This window comes from Microcaecilia unicolor, chromosome 13 (assembly GCF_901765095.1).
Source record: "Microcaecilia unicolor chromosome 13, aMicUni1.1, whole genome shotgun sequence".
Classification (NCBI taxonomy): Eukaryota; Metazoa; Chordata; class Amphibia; order Gymnophiona; family Siphonopidae; genus Microcaecilia; species Microcaecilia unicolor.
Window position 1 is genome coordinate 13,005,358 of NC_044043.1, and position 21,625 is coordinate 13,026,982.

At 42.7% G+C, this 21,625-nt stretch overlaps 1 protein-coding gene across 2 annotated transcripts in view; it reads left to right on the forward strand.

Moving 5' to 3' along the window:
* Positions 1-21,625, forward strand: part of NLK (nemo like kinase) — a 470,815-nt gene that overhangs the window by 86,574 nt on the left and 362,616 nt on the right. For both annotated transcript variants that reach the window (XM_030222228.1, XM_030222230.1), the window contains exon 2: positions 2,465-2,594. In XM_030222228.1, the coding sequence (XP_030078088.1) occupies positions 2,465-2,594 (130 nt within the window). The remainder of the gene's footprint in view (positions 1-2,464; positions 2,595-21,625) is intronic.

Sequence of the window (21,625 nt, forward strand, 5' to 3'; positions counted from 1 at the left end):
TGACAGCAAGGCCCTAGATCCTCTTACTTGTCCTACACAGACCCTGCTTGAATACCGTCTACACTTGTCAGAGTCTGGTCTCAAGACCAACTCCGTAAGGGTTCATCATAGTGCGATTAGTGCTTATCACCGCCGTGTAGAGGATAAGTCTGTCTCTGGACAGCCTTTAGTTGTTCGCTTCATGAGAGGTTTGCTTTTGTCAAAGCCCCCTGTCAAGCCTCCTACAGTGTCATGGGATCTCAATGTCGTTCTCACCCAGCTGATGAAACCTCCTTTTGAGCCACTGAATTCCTGCCATCTGAAGTACTTGACCTGGTGGAAGGTCGTTTTCTTGGTGGCAGTTACTTCAGCTCATAGAGTCAGTGAGCTTCAGGCCTTGATAGTGCATGCACCTTATATTAAGTTTCATCACAACAGAGTAGTCCTCCGCGCGCATCCTAAGTTCCTGCCAAAGGTGGTGTCAGAGTTCCATCTGAACCAGTCAATTGTCTTGCTAACATTCTTTCCCCGTCCTCATACCCGCCCTGGCGAAAGCAGTTTGCACACCTTGGATTGCAAGAGAGCATTGGCCTTTTACGTAGAGCAGACAAAGCCCTTTAGACAGTCTGCCCAGTTGTTTGTTTCTTTTGATCCCAACAGGAGGGGAGTCGCCATCGGAAAACGCACAATCTCCAATTGGCTAGCCAATTGCATATCTTTCACTTACGCCTAAGCTGGGCTGACTCTGGAGGGCCATGTCATGACTCACAATGTTAGAGCCATGGCTGCGTCAGTGGCTCACTTAAAGTCAGCCTCCATTGAGGAGATTTGCAAGGCTGCAACATGATCTTCAGTCCACACATTCACATCTCACTAATGCCTTCAGCAGGATACCCGACGCGACAGTCGGTTTGGGCAGTCGGTGCTGCAGAATCTGTTCGGGGTTTAGAATCCAACTACACCCCCCTAGACCCATTTTTGTTCTGTTCCAGGCTGCACCCTCAGTTAGTTGTTTATGGTTTCAGGTCAATTTATGTTATGTCCTCGCCGTTGCGAGGCCCAGTTGACCAATGTTCATTGCTTTGAGTGAGCCTGGGTGCTAGGGATACCCCACCTGTGAGGGGGGGGGGGGAGTACTGAACGACTGAAAGACATGAACATTTGGGGAAGGAAAACAATCTGAATGCTGGCCATTAGGACACAGGGTAGATAGGAGAGTTTTAAAAGACTGAAGGAAACGAAAGTGTTAAACTGGAGAAGCGGGGGGGGGGGGGGGAGTTGTGAATGACTGAAAGACATGCAAATTTGGGACAGGAAAACAATCTCAATGCTGGCCATTAGCACACAGGGTACATAGGAGAGTTTTAAAAGACTGAAGGAACCAAAAGTGTTCAAAGTGGGGGGGGGGGGGGGGGGGGGGGAGGCCAAGTTCTGAATGAATGAAAGAAATGAAAATTTACAAGAGGAACACAATCTGAATGCATAGGACACTTTTTTAAAAAAATGAAGGACGTTAAAGTATTACATCTTGGGGGAGGGGTGAGGAGGAAAGCGGTGGGGTATCCGGATACTGGGCGCTAGGGCCACGGGGGTACATAGACTTTTGAAAGCCTTAAGGAACCCAAAGTGTGGGAAGGAGGGGGAAAAGGAGGGGAGGGAACGGGGTGAGGGGCATTAGGAACAGGGGAGGGGGCCCTGTCACACACTCTCATTCTCACACACACACTGTCACACAGACAGTCTCACTCTGTCACACACCCGCACATTCACTCTGGCTCTCTCTCTCAAACATACACACTCCCAGGAAAACCTTGCTAGCGCCCGTTTCATTCGTTCCAGAAACGGGCCTTTTTTTACTAGTGATAAATAAGATTCTTCCACATTGGGTGAATTTATCTAGGCATAGGCTAATTTGTTCTGTATCTGCCATCATTTACTCTTCCTGTGTAACACTTTTGAAAGAATAGAGATACAAATGTTTTGGCTATATTCCAGCTAAGGTTACACAATTCTCTCTATAAAAGGACCATATTAGTCTTGAACAATTTTACTTGTATAGCGGTATCTGGATGCCCAGATTCCGTTACAGAATACTAGTGTAAGTCTGCATCTACTGCCCTGAATTTAGTCATATCCACTTTCACAATGTCAATAGCAGGTATAAATATATTTGCCTTAATGTGGCTCTTTAGTGTTTAACTTGCACTATTCAGTAAGTTATGCTTGTAAATGTTGATGACACCCTTTTCTTCCACTGGTGCATGTGCCGATGCATTTACACACTAAGCAAGTTGCTTGCTAAAGTTATGGAATACCGTTTAGTACCAACTAGCCCTTTTGTGCATAATTGTTACAGTCTTACGGCTTGGCAGAGCTTAAAAAAAAATTAAAATGAAAGGATCAGTCATCTTTTATGTAGTTAGAGACAAAGTACACTTGGATAGAATTAGATTTACATGTTTACAGTATGATATTTTGTCCTCAGGTCAGTGACTGATCCAAGAGATGGAAAGAGAGTTGCACTCAAAAAGATGCCCAACGTCTTCCAAAATCTGGTCTCTTGCAAAAGGGTCTTCCGAGAATTGAAGATGTTATGTTTCTTTAAGCATGACAATGTAAGTAAAGATTTTCTTGTATAATTGTTTTATAAATATTTATTCAAAATTGCCAGAAGAGTGATATGTATGATTTGAAGTTGTTAAAGTTCAAACAAATCTGACTGTGCCAGTTACATACAAGATTGTCCCGATAGTGTGTAGTTGGTTATTGGACATATTGGTTGGATGTCTGTACACTATTCTTGTATAGCTATTTTATGAATTAAAAAGAAAAAATATTGCTGAAAATGAATTGTTTCCAGTTTTTTTTTATGGGCTCTCCATAGGAAAAGATTACTTCTGTTTTTGCCTATGGCAAAAGTACAAAAAAAATTGCAGTACTCTATTTGAAATACTAGATAATTCTTTTTACTTTCCAGAAATAATAATAATAATACTTTCCAAGGACAAGCAGGCCATATTCTCACATGTGGGTGACGTCATCCACATCACCTGGAGCATTAAAAAAGCTAATATGGCTTTAAGAACATGTGCAACGTCTCCACCATACATCATACTTACCACGCATGTTTGAGTGCCTCCCCGCCCACTGCAAGAGTGCAGGACCAGCAGCCACTTCTCATCCACTGTGAAGAGAGAGCACGCTTTCTGTGACTTCTCACACCATCTAGTGCGCGAGTACCTTTTTTCGAGCGAGTTGTGCCTTCCTTGGGAAATTTTTTTTCTCCTATTTTTTTTTCTGTTTTGTCTCTTTTTGTGCCTTCCTTTATTGATTTAGGTATTTTTTTCCCCACTTTTAAATTTTCTTACCTTTTTAACCTCTTTTGACCCTCTTATGCCTGAACTCCGATTGAGACTTATTCTTTTTATTTGTTTGGGTGTGTTGCCCCTTTTTTCTGGCACCATCAAGCCATTTGATTTGGCCATGGCTATTTTCCCTTCCATGTTATCAAATGTGCCTAGTGGCTTTAAGTGATGTACTTGGTGCAATAGGACATTCTGTGGCAAAGACACTCATTCTTGGTGTGTTCAATGTTTGGGGCCTGAACATACACCTTCCATCTGTGTTCTCTGCCTTCGTATGAAGAAAGAGCTGGTCAGAGAAGCTCATTGAGATAAACGTTTTGGAGCCCTGTCCAAGTCCTTGACTCCGGCATCAGCATCGACGTTGAGAGTTGCATCGATATGCATTGTTCCACATTACTGCTAGGCCTGTCTTGGACACTGGGATTGGGCATGTCTCAGTGCTGACTGCTGTGCAGGGCCCCAGGGACCAGTCAGCATTGGACCCGATACCGAGGTGATGTGAGGATTTGATGTCAGCACCGAAGAGCGTCGATAAGAAGCGTCAGTGTCAGTGGAGGAAGCTTCACTGGAGCTGACACCTTGATGCCCATCTTGAGGACATGATTCCTCCCTATTGGCAGACTTGGTCTCAGCCCTCCCATGAGGAATTCATTACTGACACCAATGAGGAGCGCTCTTGGGAGTCTGATGAGGATCCATGGTACTTCTTGGAGGAGTCGTCCTATGGTTACCCATCTGACCCTTCCTCTTCTGAGGAAAGAAGAAAATCTCCACCTGAGAGCCATTCCTTTCCATCTTTTGCCAGGGAAATGGTGGCTGCCATTGCAATTTATTTAGAGATGGACGACGAGCCCAGGGCTCAGATGTTTGAGGTTCTGGACTACAGTTCCCCTCCTAGAGAGGCTATGATGGTCCTGTTTCACAGGATCTTGTGGATGATGTTCAGGTGAAGAACGGAGTCCCCTCTTTCGGTCCCTGTTCTCCCTAAGAAGATAAACATGATGTACTGGATTCCGAGCTCCCCTGGGTTTGATAGGCCCCAGTTGCCTCATCATTCCTTGGTGGTGGAATCTGCGCTCAAAAGAGCAAAGAGTTCTAGGGACTATGCTTTGTGCCCTCTGGCAGAGAAGCTAGTACCCTAGATTCCTTTGGGTGGAAGATGTATCAGTGCTCTATGCTGATCTCCCATATTCAATCCTACCAGCTATACACAAGCCTATACTTGCAGAACTTGGTGTGCAGTATGTCTGATTTAGCATATGCTCTCCCACATGAGTAGGCCGAATCTCTCCGCCAGTTGGTCAAGCAGCAGAAAGTGTGTCGTAAATTCTTGGCCAGGGGGGCCTATGACACCTTTGATATTGCAACAGGATCGTTGCGCAGACTCTCATGGCTGTGTGCCTCTGACTTGGACCCAGTGGTCCAGCAGAGGTTGGCGGATGTCAAGTGCCAGGGGGGAGGAGTGTGTAACCTTTTGGAGACAAGGTGGAGGACATCGCTGACCTCATCAAGAAACACACTGACACCTAGTTACTCTCTCCTTCCACACGTCTTCTGCACTTTGCTCCTCATCCAGGTGGTTTTTGGGCAAGTCGAAGAATGACTCCTACTACTCTGAGACGTAGGTACGCTCCTTCTTCTCGCCAGCCTCAACAGGCTCAGTCCCGATGCACTCATTCTTGTCAGCAACGTGCACCCAAGTTCAGGATGGTTTCCCTGGGTACCCTTCTCCCTATGATTCAGAAAAATGATTGGCTATGCTCTCTGGACTTTAAGGATGCTTACACTCACATCTGATACTTTCAGGTCACAGGAAGTATCTTTGATTTTGACTGGGGAAACATCACTTCCAGTACTGCGTATTGCCTTTTGGCCTCGTGTTGGCTACTAGGGCCTTCACTAAGTGTCTTGCAGTAGTTTCAGCTTCGCTTTGCATCGCAGACTTGGAAGTCCATGTGTTACTCCATCTGGATGATTGGCTGGTGAAGAGCATGTCAACAGAAAGGGAGAACTATTCGGATGTTAGATGTACTAGGGTTTGTTTTAAACTACCCCAAGTCCCATCTCTATCCTGTTCAGCAATTGTAGTATTTAGGAATATAAGAACAGCCATACTGGCTCAGACCAGCAGTCCATCTAGCTCGGTATCGTGCTTCCAACAGTGGCCAATCCAGGTCACAAGTACCTTTCAGAAACCTAATTAAAAGCAACATTCCATACTACCAATCCTGGGGCAAGCAGTGTCTTCCCCCATGTCCATCTCATTAACAGACTATGGACTTTTCCTCTAGCAGGAACTTGTCCAAACCTTTTTTTTTTTTTTTAACCCAGATACACTAACTGCCATTACCACATCCTCCAGCAATGAGTTCCAGAGCTTAACTATTCTTGGAGTGAAAAAATGTTTCCTCCTCTTTCTTCTAAAAGTATTTCCAAACAGTTTCATTATGTCCCCCTGGTCTTTGTAAAAATCAATTCACTTCTACCCGTTCTACACCATTCAGGATTTTATAGACCTCAATTGTATCCCCCTCTGCAGCCGGCGACTAGGCATCTCCCCTTATCTCTCTTGACCCCTCCCCCTTCTTGTTAATGGAAGTGATTCATACATCTGTGGCACACTGATTGAAAAACGCTGGTATGGGGGGGGGGGGGGGTAGGTGCTTGAGAGTCGATACAGGATGGTTGTTTTCTTTATTTGAATTTCTAGACCACTTGTACCAAAGCAAGTTCTAAGCGGTTCACAAATGTTCAAAATTGAATATATAGTGACCGAGAGAATCCCTCAGGAATTACAACAAACGTAAAACTTACAATAAACTCATGTAAACATTAAAACAATAATTAACATAGGAATCTTTTAAAAAGAGCCTCCTTTATCTGTTTTCTGAATAGCATATAATTATATAGATAATCTAAACTTAAACCCAAATCCTTCCAAATTCTGGGGGCTTCATAGGCCAATAATTGTGCACACACAGTAAATCATTTTATTTCTTTAGAGGAAGGAAATGCAAAAGGGAAAGAATCTTCTCAACCTCTTATTAGAGCTGAATTCCACATGCAAAATCATATAACTTGGACATCCTCCTATTAGAATTTTAAACAACATACAGATTAATTGAATAAAAATGTTGCCTTTTTGGCAACCAATGCAATTCTATATATAAATGAGAGAAATATGATTGTAGTTTTTCAATAACAAGATTAAATGCACTGCTGTATTTTGGACAGATTGTAGTTTACATAAATAATTTTTAGGGGCTTCAAATAGTAAAAGCTTGCAATAATCCAATTTTGACAATACCAATGATTGTACTAGTAACCTAAAGTGTACTGTCTCAAAGAATTTCCTTATTCGCCTTAACTTTCTTATCAAGGAATAAAACCCCTTTTTTTCAGCATTGAGATAAGAATTGAATGACAGTTTAATCATTTAGGAGGTGAGCTCCCGATTCCCTCCATCAATTATTACTATTTACGGCCTTATACAAAACAGTTATTTTATAAAAATGATATTAATCTGTCCAGTATATGGCCAGTGATAAGCAAACCAAAATTGATGCCACATTTACAATAAGCTCTGGAATGAAGAGATCAAAACTGGATCCATCCTCTCCAGGAAAAGCTGCGAATGCAAATAGTAATAGCAGTGGGATCCTTTCTGCGATCACAGAACAATTGTGTCTAAAGAGGAAAAGGATAGTGATAGGAGTGTACTACCGTCAACCTGGCTAGGATGAACAGACAGATGTAGAAATGTCATCAGAAATTAGGGAGGCTAACAAACTGCAGAACATAATAATAATGGGTGATTTCAATTACCCCGTTATTGACTGGGTAAATGTAACATCAGGGCTTGCTAGGGAGGGTAAAATTCCTTGACAAAATCAAGGACAGCTTTATGGAGCAGCTGATACAAGAGCCAACAAGAGGAGGAAAATTTCTAGGCCTAGTCCTTAGTGGAGCGCATGATCTGGTGCAGGAGGTAATGGTGCTGGGGCCGCTTGATAATAGTAATCATAATATGATCAGATTTGATATTGCCTTTGGAGTAAGTATACACAGGAAATCCAATGCATTTATCTTTCAAAAAGGAGACTATGATAAAGTGAGAAGAACGGTGAAAAAAAAAACTTTGGATCAACTGCGAAGGTCAAAAATTTACATCAGGTGTGCATGCTGTTCAAAAATACCATCCTAGAAGCCTAGGCCAAATGACAGCATGGTTAAAAAAGTAAGGTGAAGGAAGCTATTAGAGCTAAAAGAAAACCCTTCAGAATCTGACTGAAAATAATAAGAAACAGCATAAGGAATGGCAAGTCAATTGCAAAACACTAACAAGGAAGACAAAGAGAGACTTTGGGAAAAAAGATTGCGTTGGAGGCAAAATACACATTAAAACCTTTTTTAGCTATATTAGAAGCAAGAAGCCAGCAAAATAATCAGTTGGACTTCTAGATGACTGAGGGGTAAAAGGGGCAATCAGGGAAGGCAAAGCTATAGCAGACAGATTAACTAGTTCTTTGCTTTGGTCTTCACCAAGGAAGATTTGGGAGAGATACTGGTGCCAGAAAAGATATTCAAAGCTGACAAATCATTGAAACTGAATGAAATCTCTATAAACCTGGAGGATGTAATGGCTCAATTTGACAGATTGAAGAGTAGCAAATCTCCTGGACCGGATGGTATTCATCCCCGAGTACTGATAGAATTGAAAAATGAACTTGCAGAACTATTGTTAGTAATATGTAATTTATCTTCATAATCAAACATGGTACTGAAAGATTGGAGGGTGGCCAATGTAATGCCAACTTTTAAAAAGGTTCGAGAGGAGATCCGGGAAATTATAGACTGGTGAACCTGGTGCCGAGCAAAATGGTAGAGACTATCATAGTGAACAAAATTGCAGAGCATATTCAAAACATGGATTAATGAGACTAAGCCAACATGGATTTAGTGAAGGAAAATCTTTCCTCATCAATTTTTGAAGGTTTGAACAAACATATGGGTAAAGGTGAACTGGTTTATATTGTGTATCTGGATTTTCAAAAGGCATTTGACAAAGTACCACATGAAAGTTTCCAGAGGAAATTGGAAAGTCATGGGATAGGAGGTAGTGTTCTATTGTGGATTAAAATTGGTTAAAAGATAGGAAACAGAGAGAAGGATTACATGGTCAGTATTCTCAATGAAGAAGGGTTGATAGTGGGGTTCCGCAGGGGTATGTTCTGAGACCACTGCTTTTTAACATATTTATAAATGATCTAGATATGGGAATAACTAGTGAGGTATTTAAATTTGCTGATGACACAAAGTTATTCAAAGTTGTTAAATCGCGAGAGGATTGTGAAAAATTACAAGAGGACCTTTCAAGACTTCGAGTCTGAGCATCCAGATGGCAGATGATGATTAACGTGAGCAAGGGCAAAGTGATGCATGTGGGAAATAGGAACCCAAACTATAGTTACATGATGCAAGGTTCCACATTAGGAGTCACCGACCAGGAAAGGGATCTAGGTGCCATCAATGATGATGCATTGAAACCCTTTGCTCAGTGTGTGGCAGCGGCCAAGAAAGCAAATAGAATGTTAGGTATTATTAGGTTATCAATAGAAATCAAACAAAATAAAACATGGAAAAGAAAATAAGATGATACCTTTTTTATTGGACATAACTTAATACATTTCTTGATTAGCTTTTGAAGGTTGCCCTTCTTCGTCAGATCGGAAATAAGCAAATGTGCTAGCTGACAGTGTATATAAGTGAAAACATTCAAGCATTACTATGATAGTCTGACAGGGTGGGAGGATGGGGGTGGGTCAGAGGTATGCATGGGGACATCAAAGCATATCATTGATATTCTAACAGGATGGGTGTGGGTAGGTGAGGGGAGGGTGATCAACAGAGACATACAGTTTTATGGTTTATAATGGGCTAGGAACCCCAGGTCCTTGTTAAGTCCTTTCTGTTGGGTGTTAAAATATTCAATCATTCTGACTTCAAAGGTCTTACGTTCTTGTATGGTTTTAAAGTTACCTTTCAGTATTCTCACTGTGAAATCACTGGTACAGTGTCCTGGTTCTGTGAAGTGCTGTCCCACCGGGGTGGGGGCCCTACTGGCTGTATTGTTCATGTGATGTCTATGTAAATTGAATCTTGTCTTAAGCATCTGGCCTGTTTCTCCAATATAGCATCCTTCGTTACATTTTTTACACTGAATGATATATACCACATTGGAAGATGAGCAAGTGAAAGATCCCTTTATGTTGAATATCTTTCCTTTGTGGATGATTTTGGGGTCCTGTGAAATATTTTGGCATAGTTTGCAACTGGATAAATTACAGGGAAGTGTGCCCTTCTGTTCCTTTTCAGTCTGTGAAGGAAGTTTACTTCTGATTAGCTTGTGTTTTAAATTGGGTGGCTGTCGGAAGGCCAGTACTGGTGGGGATGGGAATATCTCTTTCAGTAATTCATCCTCCTGGAGTATAGGTTGTAGATCTCTTATGATTTTCCTCAGTTTTTCCAGCTCTGGATTGTATGTCACTACAAGCGGGATTCTGTCTGTGGATTTTTTCTTTTTGTACTGTAGCAGATTCTCCCTGGGTGTTTTGAGGGAGGAGGCAATATTCTTGGAGATTATTTTGGGGTTGTAGCCCTTCTGTTTGAAGGATTCAGTCAGGCTTTTAAGGTGTCTGTCTCTGTCCCCTGGGTCAGAGCAGATACAGTGGTATCTTGTGGCTTGGCTGTAAATGATGGATCTTTTTGTATGTGAAGGCTGGAAGCTGGAGTTACGGAGGTAGCTGCATCTGTCTGTGGGTTTCTTGTATATGGATGTTTGTATACAGCCATCACTGATTGAGACCGTGGTGTCCAAAAAATTTACTTTTTCTGGGGAGTAGTCAATTTTGAATCTGATTGTAGGATGGTATGTATTGAATGCAGAATAAAATTGTTTCAGAGTTCCTTCACCCTCCGTCCAAATCATAAAAATGTCATCGATGTACCGGTAGTATTTTAGAGGTTTGGTCTGATGTGTATTCAGAAATGTCTCTTCCAGCTCAGCCATAAAAAGGTTGGCATATTGGGGTGCTGTCCTGGTGCCCATCGCAGTGCCCATTATTTGCAGATAGATATCATTGTTAAAGTGGAAGTAGTTGTGAGTTAAGATGAATTTGATTAATTTTGTAATAGTTTCTGGTGAGTATTGATGGTCCAGTGTGGATTTTTTTAGGAGTCTTCCACATGCAGCTATGCCATCCGTATGTGGAATGTTGCTGTATAGTGATTCTACATCCATCGTGACCAGAAGGGTGTTAGGTGGTAGTTGCTTGATATTTTTCAATTTATTCAGAAAGTCTGTGGTGTCTTGTATGAAGCTGTTAGTTTTGTGTACGAGAGGTTTCAGAATTCCCTCTATGAATCCAGATATTTCTTCCGTGAGTGTGCCAATACCTGATATGATTGGTCTGCCAGGGTTTCCCAGTTTGTGGATCTTGGGTAGCATGTAAAATGTGCCCACGGAAGGTTGATTTGGTATGAGTTTCTTCAGGTGAGGTTGCGCTTGTGTAGGAAATGTTTTGATAAGGTCTTTCAGCTGTTTTGTGTAATCCTGTGTGGGGTCCTCAGTTAGTTTCCTGTAGTATTTATTGTCTGAGAGCTGTCTGTGCCCCTCTTCAATGTATTTTTGTATGTCCATAATTACCACTGTGCCTCCTTTGTCTGCGGGTTTGATGATAATGCGTTCGTTAGTTTGTAGGGTTCTTATGGCCGCTCTTTCTGGTGGGGTAAGATTGTACAGAATTATTTTCTTTTCCATGTTTTATTTTGTTTGATTTCTATTGATAACCTTAAGAGTGGACTAACACGGCTACCACACTCCTCTACTTAAGGTATTATTAGGAAAGGAATGGAATACAAAGATGAGGATGTCATAATGCCTTTGTATCGCTCCATGATGTGACTTCTCCTTGAATACTGTGTGCAATTCTGGTCACTGCATCTGCAAAAGGTATAGTGGAATTAGAAAAGGTACAGAGAAGGGTGACAAAAATGTTAAAGGGGATGGGATGACTTCCCTATGATGAGGTGCTAGGGCTGTTCAGCATGGAGAAAAGACGACTGAGGGGAGATATGATAAAGATCTGTAAAATGAGTGGAGTGGAACGGATAGGTGTGAATCGCTTGTTTACTCTTTGTAAAAATACTAGGACTAAGGGGCACACAAAGAAGCTACAAATTGGTAAATTTAAAACACTTAGGGCTCCTCTTATTAAGCTGCGGTAGTGATTCACGGCACTACAAATGCATTGAAGCCCATTCAATTTCTTTGTGCTTCGTTGCATTTCCTGTATGGGAATCACTACCTAAGCTTAGTAAAAGGATCTCTTAATGTTAGAGGAATAATGCTCCCCATGAAAAGAGAGAAAATCTTGCTATATTTTCAGCATTTATCTGCCTCTATTATGTTTCTACAAGAGAGCCATATTTCTGCTTCTGAATCTGCAAAATTAAAATCTAATTGGGTTGAAGATTGTTTTTTCTCTCCTTGATTAAAAAGGAAAAAAATAGTGTTGCTATATTACTATACAAACATCTTCAATACAATGTGTTACCCATCTACCTTCATTGTCTGTATGATGGTCTAATTATGGTCTAATTGTCATTATTAAAATAAAATCTGTTTCTTATGCCCTATGTACACCAACAAATGATAAACTACAATTTTTATGGGACATTGCAAAGCAGTTCTCTTTAATTGATATGGATCATATTATGGGAGGTGACATGAATCTGTCTCTAGACTTGATATTGGGTACAAAATCCTAAACACATTTCAGACCCTCTAAAGCCCATAAAGTGCTTACTCATCTTCTATCTGATTGAGTTCTGATTGACTTATGGCAACTTTTAAACCCAGATTCATTGGATTATACATTTTTCTCCTTTCCTCATCAGTCCTATTCACAATTGGACTATTGGTTTATTTCCAAATCATTAGTGAACTCTTTTTAACTGCTTCTGTTGAACCACAGCATATATCAGGTCACTCCTGTATTATTATAAATTTAGATACTTTCAGTATACCCTTAGAACCCAACAAAGGGTGTTTTAACACCATCTTACTTCAAGATGAAAATTTAATCAAGAAAATATCACAATGTACAACATATTTTTCAGTTAATGTCTCAAACGAAGATTCATTTCAAACTTCCTGGGACGCTTAAGAGCTTATCTTCAGGGCGAAATCTTTGCATATTATACATACGTTAACAAACAGAAATTTGAACTTTTAAGACTAGCATCAGAAATAAAAATAAGTGAAAATAAATACATGTCCTCTTGTCTTCAAGTGGGTCTTACTAATTTATAAAAATTGAAACTTCAGTTCTTCAAACTTTCAAGCCATAAAACCAGTATCCAAATTTTCTCAAAACAATTGGTATACTTTACTGAAAAGAACAAAGCTGGAAAAATGTTAACTAATTATCTTAAAGGTTCTAAAAAAAAAAAACAAAAAAACCTCACCATACAAGCTACTAATCATATTGGTTTCATTTTGACTAAAGCATCTGAGATACTGAATCACTATATTGATTTCTGTAAAAAGATTCATACTTTACAGCATAAAGCTACTGATGAACAAATTTGATCTTTTTGCAGTCTCTGAAATGTCCTAACCCAAATTTGAATTTTCTATCTCATTTAGATGAACCAATTACATGTTAAGAAATCCAAAAACCTATTTCCTCACTAAAATCTAGGAAAGCTCCAGGAAGTGATGGATTTAATTTTGACTTCTTTAAAGCTTTTTCTACAATGTTATCACCTTGACTTCTTAATTTATACAATCAAGTCATTACAGATAAATGTTGTTCCCTTTCTATGGCAGACGTTAATGTAGTTCTGCTTGCAAAATCAGGAAAAGATCTCATGCTGACTGGTAATTATAAACTGATTTCACTACTCAGCTATGACTACTTTTACAATACCTGCTTGCCAAACTACTACCATGTTTTTTCATTATGTTACCCAAGATCCTTCTGTTATTACTAAATGTATATTTTCTTATATATTTCTCACATTATTTGCTTGCTAAACTACTATCATGTTTTATCATTATCTTGTTACCCAAGATCCTTCTGTTATTACTAAATGTATATTTTCTCATATATTTCCACTATTCATGATGTATTGTAAGCCACATTGAGCCTGCAAAGAGGTGGGAAAATGTGGGATACAAATGCAACAAATAAATAAATATATGCTAAAACTTTAGCAGATCGCTTAATTTCAGTGGCTCGATCACTTATAGCTCCTGAGCAAAATGACTTTGGTACTTAGTCATATACGTCATATTGGAAGATCTTCAAATACCAGCATGTGTTTTTCTTTACATGCTGAAAAGGCCTTTGATTATGTTGTATGGCTCTTTTTGTTTCAAATACTGAAATGTTTTAACTTTAGCGACAAATTTATTGACATAGTTTCTGTTTTATATTCTTTCTCTACAGCACAACTACTTAGAAATTCAACTTTAACACACCCGTTCCGTTTATATAGAGGTACCAGACAAAGCTGCCCTCTATCTCCATTATTATTTATTTTAGCACTAGAATTACTACTCACAGCCTTGAGAGAATCATTAAATGACAAGAATCCCCATAGGTAATACTTCAATCAAACTTTCTATTTATTAAAATGATGATCTTTTATATATCTCTAATCCTGAAACCTCAGTAGCTTGTGTTTTTCAGCTACTAGAAAATTTTGGTTTTCTTTCTGGCTATACAGAAGAAGGTATTTACTTTATTTGGATTTCTAGATCGCTTGTACCAATAAAGTTCTAAGTGGTTTACAAAGGATTAAAGAGATACCGAGATAGCCCCTTGGGATTTACAGCATGGTTCTATTTGCCATCAGATCCGCTACATGAGCGCAGAATTAGCCAGACTGCTGTGTTTTCAACCAATTGTAGTTTGTAAAGGTTTTTTGGGTGGAGGGGGGATTCTGAGTAGTAGGAGGTTGCAGTAGTCTAGTTTTGACAGTAAAGGTGATTGTACTAACAGTTTGAATTGTACCCTCTCGAAAAATGTCCTTATTCGTCTTAGGTTACTTATCAGTTTTGAGATGTGAAAGTTAAATGAAAAGTAGTGATCCAGGTGCACACCTAGCAGTTTAGTTTTTGCTGCAGAGGATGTCAAATTTCCGATCATGAGCTGTTTTAATTGTGAGTCCGGGTTATAGTCCATTATTAGCAATTTTGTTTTTTCTGTGTTCAGCTTTAGTTTAAATCTCTCCATCCATGAGCTGATGTTCTGTAGGCATTCACCTATCAATTTTGTCATCTGGGATAAGGTGAATGGAATTGGGATGACAACTGATATCGTCTGCGTAGCTATGTATTCTGAAGCTTTTTTGAGCAAGTTTGTGGCCTACTGTGCAAAAATAAAAATGTTGAATGATGTGGGAGAAAGTGGGGTTCCTTGGGGGACTCTGCAGGGGTTGCGATCTATGATCCTAGTAGCATTCCATGTTGTTTTACTCTATATGATCTTGTTAGGAAGCCTTTTAACCTGTTCAGGACCTTATCTCCGAGAGTAGGACCTAGTAGCCACTAGGTCCAAGGCTGAGGACAGGTCAAACTGTAGTAATAGTGCCCGACCTTTGTTGCTTAGAATGGCTCTGACTTTGTCTACAATGGATATGAGTACTGTTTCTGTGTTATGATGGGTTCTGAAGCCAGATTGAGAGGAATGTAGAATGTTATGTTAAAGGTAGTGGTTTAGTTGAAGATTAACTAGGCTGTTGGTCAGTTTTGTGAACAGTGAAATTGAGGCCATTGGTCTATATTTGGAAGTTAGTTCACTGGATCCTGTCTCCTGTTATAGGCATTTGATTGGACTCCATATCTGTGGATCCGTCTTCCATTGAGGTTGAGAAGGTAGACTTGATCGTGAGTATCTTGTTTTGAAAGAAGGATGCAAGGTCGGATGCTGATGGAGTTTTCATATTGTTTTGCTGTGTTAACGTTGAGGCGTCTGATAGTTTAGATACTAGGTGGAAGAGAACTTTTGTGTCTGAGACATCTGTTCCAATTAAGTTTTTGTACCAGGCCTTTTTTTTTTTTCATCAATCATTTTTTTATATTCAGTAATTGCTTATCTCCGTCTCAACTCAGTGTTTCCTGGCTTTGTCTATTTTCATTCTAGTTGTCTGCATTTTCGTTTCTGTGAGGTTATCTCAGTATCATATCAGTTGTTACTCTGTTGTATATTTTAGTTTTCCAGGTGTATGGGGTGGTGATGTCCAGAGTTTTCTCACTGTGGCTAATTCCCCTTCTGAGTGTGGCGCAACCCCCCCCCCCCCCCCCCCCGTGGTCGGGCTATGAGGATTCTGAGGGGTCTGGCAGAATTTCTTGGGCTGAGGAGCCAGAGTCGGGTGCAGAATTGCCACAGGAGCTTAGTGATCCGTCTGCGGTGAGGATTTTCCATCGCGAGGAGCTGCCAGTGCTTATTTCAGATGCCTTACAAGCCCTCTCGATTGAAGATCCTGGGAGTGGCACAGCCTCCTCTGTTAATCCAAGGATGGCTAGTACCAGAAAGCCTGCTCGAGCCTTTCCCTTGAATGACTCCATGCAAGAGCTTATTTCGGCTCAATGGGCTGACCACGAGGGACCTTTGAAGGTTGCCAGGGCTATGGGGCAATTATATCCTCTGAGTGAGGAACATTTGGCTCGCTTTGCAATGCCTAAAGTGGATGCCCTGGTCACGGCTGTGAGAAAGAGACTACCCTCCCTGTTGAAGGAGGTGTTGCCCTGAAGGATATTCAAGACCGCAGGCTTGATTCAGCTCTGAAGCGGTCCTTTGATTTGGTAGGTCTCACTGTTCAGGCGTCTGCATGCAGTTGTTATGCTGCTAGAGCCTGCCTGGCTTGGTTACAGCAGGCAGTGGAACAGCCCGGTGATGGAGCGGAGACCTTATCTGTAGTGGCTCCTTTTTGGCTGACGTCCTTTATGATATGGTCAGAGCTTCGGCTAAACAAATGGCTGTAGCAGTGGCGGCTCGCGCACTCTTTGGCTACGACATTGGGCGGCGGACATGGCCTCTAAGCAAAGGTTGGTGAAGTTGCCCTTTCAAGGCCTTCTCCTGTTTGGTGAGGAGCTGGAAAACATTGTTAAAGGCCAGGGGGATTCCAAACCTCAGCGCTTGCCCGAAGATAGGCCGAAGCCTTCCTCTAAGGGTCAGGTGGTCCGCTTCTCTTACAGACCTCGTTTCCGTGAAGCTAGAATGTACCGCCCGGTCCGTGCTGCTGGGTTCACTTCTCGTGCCCGCTTTCAGCAGAGAAACTCCTTTCGCTCGGACAAACGTTCCGCAGCTGCCGGTTTAAGGCCTGGAGTTCAGGGGCGACCCTCTCAATGATAGTGCGCTGGCCCCCTCCTCGTTTCCTGTCATCGGAAGAAGACTTTCCCTCTTTTTCGAGGAGTGGGCCAAAATCTCCGCAGATCAGTGGGTCTTGGACCTGATCAGAGACGGATACCGAATAGAATTCGATGCCCCGGTGAGAGACGTGTTTGTGGAGTCCCGATGCGGTTCTGCCGCCAAACGGGCGGCGGTAGAGGGGACTTTGCACAGTCTGTGCCAGATAGGGGCTGTGACTCCGGTGCCTCCCGCCGAACAAGGTTTAGGCCACTACTCCATTTACTTTGTGGTGCCACGAAAAGGCGGGTCTTCTCGCCCGATCCTGGTCTTAAAAGAGCTAAACAAGTCCTTAAGAGTGCGGCATTTTCACATGGAAACCCTGTGCTCCGTTATTGCGGCGGTACAGCCAGGAGAGTTTCTCACGTCTCTGGACCTGAAAGAAGCTTACTTGCACATACCAATTTGGCCCCTGCACCAGACGTTTCTGAGGTTTGCGGTGTTGGGAAAACATTTCCAGTTTTGGGTGGTAGTAGCTGCCTTTCTCAGGTGAGAGGGTATCCGGGTTCACCTGTACCTAAACGACTGGCTCATCAGAGCAGACTCAGAAAAAGAGAGTTATCTAGCTACAGCCAGAGTGGTTTCAGTCCTTCAATCTCTGGGCTGGGTCGTCAATATGGCCAAAAGTTACCTGACCCCCTCGCAATCTCTAGAATATTTGGGGGCCAGGTTCGACACAGCCTCGGGCTATGTGTTTCTTCCCGAGCAAAGGCGGTGCAAGCATCAGAATCAGGTCCATTTGCTCCTGAGGATGCCCCACCCGCGAGCTTGGGACATTGTCCAGCTGTTGGGATCTATGACGGCCACCTTGGAAGTGGTGCCATGGGTGAGAATGCACCTGAGACCTCTACAGTATTCTCTACTTCAACGATGGTCTCCAGTATCTCAGGAGTATCAGTGCAGACTTTCTTGGCTCCCTGCGGCCCACCTCAGTATGGAGTGGTGGCTCTCGGACAGCACGTTCCGGCGGGGAATGCCGCTGGCGCTCCCTGATTGGTGCCTAGTGGTGACAGATGCCAGCCTGAAGGGCTGGGGCGCACATTGCCAAGGGAAGCATGACCGGGGTCTGTGGACGCCCGACGAGTCGGAGTGGTCTATCAACCGCCTGGAGTTGAAAGCGGTGTTTCTGGCTCTTCTGGCCTTTCAAGTGACCCTGGAAGGATTGGCTGTCCGAGTGATGTCGGACAACACGACAGCAGTGGCCTACATAAATTGACAAGGCGGCACTCAGTGCAGAGCTCTAGCTGTGCAGGCCGAACAAATTTGCCACTGGGCCGAGCTGCATCTACAGTCCCTGTCAGCAGCTCACATTGCAGGTCAGAGCAATGTGCAAGCCGACTATCTAAGCAGGCAGGCAGATCGATCCAGCGGAGTAGGAACTAGCAGACGATGTATTCCTGCAGATATGTGCCAAATGGGGCAAGCCAGTGATGGATCTTATGGCGACCAGTTCCAATGCCAAAGTCCCGTGCTTCTTCAGCAGATGGGAGGGATCCTCGATTTCCCGGGTTGGATGCCTTGGCTCAACCCTGGCCCCTGGGCTTGCTGTATGTCTTCCCTCCGTGGCCCTTGATAGGGCGAAAGCTCCTGCGGATTCGGCTGCATCCAGGAGAAGTGGTGCTCATCGCCCTGGATTGGCCCAGGAGGCCTTGGTATGCGGACCTCCGACAGATGCTGTTGGAGGCTCCCTTTCCGTTACCTCTGGTTCCGCACCTGTTGTCACAGGGTCCGGTGGCCATGGAGGACGCCTGCCGCTTTGGTCTTATGGCATGGCGATTGAGAAGGCGCAATTGAGAGATAAAGGCTACTCAAGGTAATTTCCACTCTCCTGCAGGCCCATAAGCGCTCCACTTCCGTGGCTTATGCCAGGATTTGGCGCCAGTTTGAAGTCTGGTGTGTTTCAAGAGCGCTTTCTCCGTTGCTGGCTCCCATCTCGCCGATTCTTGATTTTTTGCAGGATGGTGTACACAAAGGCTTGGCCTATAATTCCCTGCGGGTGCAAGTGGCAGCATTGGCCTCCCTGTGTGGCAAGGTTGAAGGCGTGTCCTTAGCTACTCATCCAGATGTGGCACAGTTTCTTAGAGGGGTGCTTCGGCTCCGTCCTCCCGTGCGGGCACCTTGTCCAGCTGGGAACCTGGGGTTAGTATTGAAGGCCCTTCAGGGGGCTCCCTTTGAACCGCTTCGGCGTGCTTCAGAGAAAGATTTGACACTGAAGGCCGTCTTTTTTTGTGGCCATTACCTTGGCGAGACGGGTGTCAGAGCTCAAGGCGCTGTCCTGTAGAGACCCTTTTCTGCAGTTCTCAGAGTCAGGGGTCACGGTTCGGACCGTGCTTTCCTTTATGCCTACGGTGGTTTCAGCGTTTCACCTAAACCAGCCTGTTTTTCTTCCCTCCTTTGTTGAGGAGGAGTTTCCAGATTCATTTGGGCAGTTGCACCTTTTGGATGTGCGCAGGACTCTGTTGCAGTATCTGCGAATTACAAATTCTTTCAGGACCTCTGATCATCTTTTTGTGCTGTTTGCAGGTCCTCGCAGAGGGTCTTCAGCGTCTAAAGCCACTATTGCCCGTTGGCTCAAAGAAGCTATCTTTTCAGCATATCTGCTGTCTGGCCGGGCTCTGCCTGAAGCCTTTAAGGCACATTCCACAAGAGCGATTTCCTCTTCCTGGGCGGAAACTGGAGCACTATCTCTTCATGAGATTTGCAGTGCTGCAACATGGGCTTCTAAGCTCTCTTTCGCCCGACATTACAGGCTGGATGTGGCTGCCAGGAGGGATGCGTGTTTTGGAGCACAGGTGCTAGCACGTGGTGTGGCTTGTTCCCACCCTATTTAGGGATTGCTTTGTTACATCCCATACGTAATGGCTTCATCTGCTTGATGACAAGGAAGGAAAAATTAGGTTCTTACCATGATAATTTTCTTTCCTTTAGTCATAGCAGATGAAGCTATGAGCCCTCCCTGTATGATTGTCTGTATTTCAGTGATTCTGATTTTAGGTGCTGTTCTTGTTTCCTGAAGTTATATTCCTTCCTTGGGGAGTCGGAAAACAGTCTTCAGGATTCTTGTTACAGTTATAGGAGGATGAGTTCATTCCCTCCAGTTCATGTTTTGGGAGGATGAGTTTATTCCCTCCAGGAGGATGCAAGTATTCCCTCCGTTTATACAAAGTGGAGGATGAGTTTATTCCCTCCAGGAGGATGAGTTCATTCCCTCCTTTTTTGAGTTTATGCCCTTGTTAAGGGGCCATCGTTCGCTGTGAGGAAAGTTCATGTTATTCCCATTGCGGTTTGCCATACTGCTTTGGAAGCTTCAAATACTGGAGAGGCAGTGGAGCTAGCTGGCCATGAGGCACTGTGAAAAGTTGAGTGCTCTCTATCTCCCCCTGCTGGTTGATGGACACAACCCATACGTAATGGCTTCATCTGCTATGACTAAAGGAAAGAAAATTATCATGGTAAGAACCTAATTTTCCTGTCAACTGCTGAGCAAGTTGTCAATAGGAACAACAAACATTGTTTGAACTGTTAATGTGCAAATACCGGAAACCTAAGAAATGATGGGAGAGTTAGAATATATTGCATGAAATGAAAAGATAGATAAAATAGGCATGTCAGAGACCTGGTGGAAGCAAGATAATCATTGTGACTGTCTTACCAAGGTACAAATGATATCACAGTGCTAGGGTGGATTGAATTGGAGGAAGATAGCATTATATGTTATTAGGCCTTGAATCGAAAAGACTAAAAATTCTACAGGGAGCACCTGCACAGGTCAAAAATGTACATCAGGTATGGATGCTGTTCAAAAATGCCATCCTGGAAGCCTAGACCAGACATATTCCAAACAACAGCCAGCATGGTTAAAAAGTGAGGTGAAGGAAGCTGTTAGAGCTAAAAGAAAATCCTTCACAAAATAGAAGAAGGATCCGACTGAAAGTATACAGGATATGGAATGGCAAGACAAATGCAAAGAGCTGATAAGGAAGGCAAAGAGAGACTTTGAAAAGAAGATTACATTGGAGGGAAAAATACAGAACAATAAGTTTTTAAGGTACATTAGAAGCAAGAAGCCGGCAAAAGAATCAGTTGAATTGCTAGATGTCTGAAGGATAAAAGGGGCAATCAGGGAAGACAAAGCGATATCAGAGCGATTAAATGAGTTCTTTGCTTCGGTCTTCACCATGGAAGATGGTGTGGGAGAGATACCGGTTTCAGAAATGATATTCAATACTGACGAGTCAGAGAAATTGAAACAAATTGCTGTAAATGTGGAAGATGTAATGGACTAATTTGACAAATTGAAGAGTAGCAAATCACCTGGACCAGATAGTAAACAGATAGGGTATCCTGATAGTGAGGTTGCAAAAGAGGTCCGTAGTAGATCAGGTATCCCTAAATAAAAATCAAACGATTGCAAATTAGTACTGTCAAGTACTAAGCATGATGTAAATAGGAGTAGCAGGCACATTTTGAAATGTCTATATGCGAATGCCAGGAGCCTAAGAAATAAGATGGGAGAGTTAGAATATATTGCACTAAATGAAAAATTAGAATATAATAGGCATCTCTAAGATCTGGTGGAAGGAGGCTAACCAGTGGGACACTGTCATACCGGGGTACAAATTATATCGTAGTGATAGGGTGGATCGAATCGGTGGAGGGGTAGCATTGTATATTAATGAGAGCCTTGAATCAAATAGATTAAAAATTCTGCAGGAAACAAAACACTTCTTGGAATCACTGTGGACTGAAATTCCATGTGTAAAGGGGAAAAGGATAATGATAGGCGTGTACTACCGTCCGCCT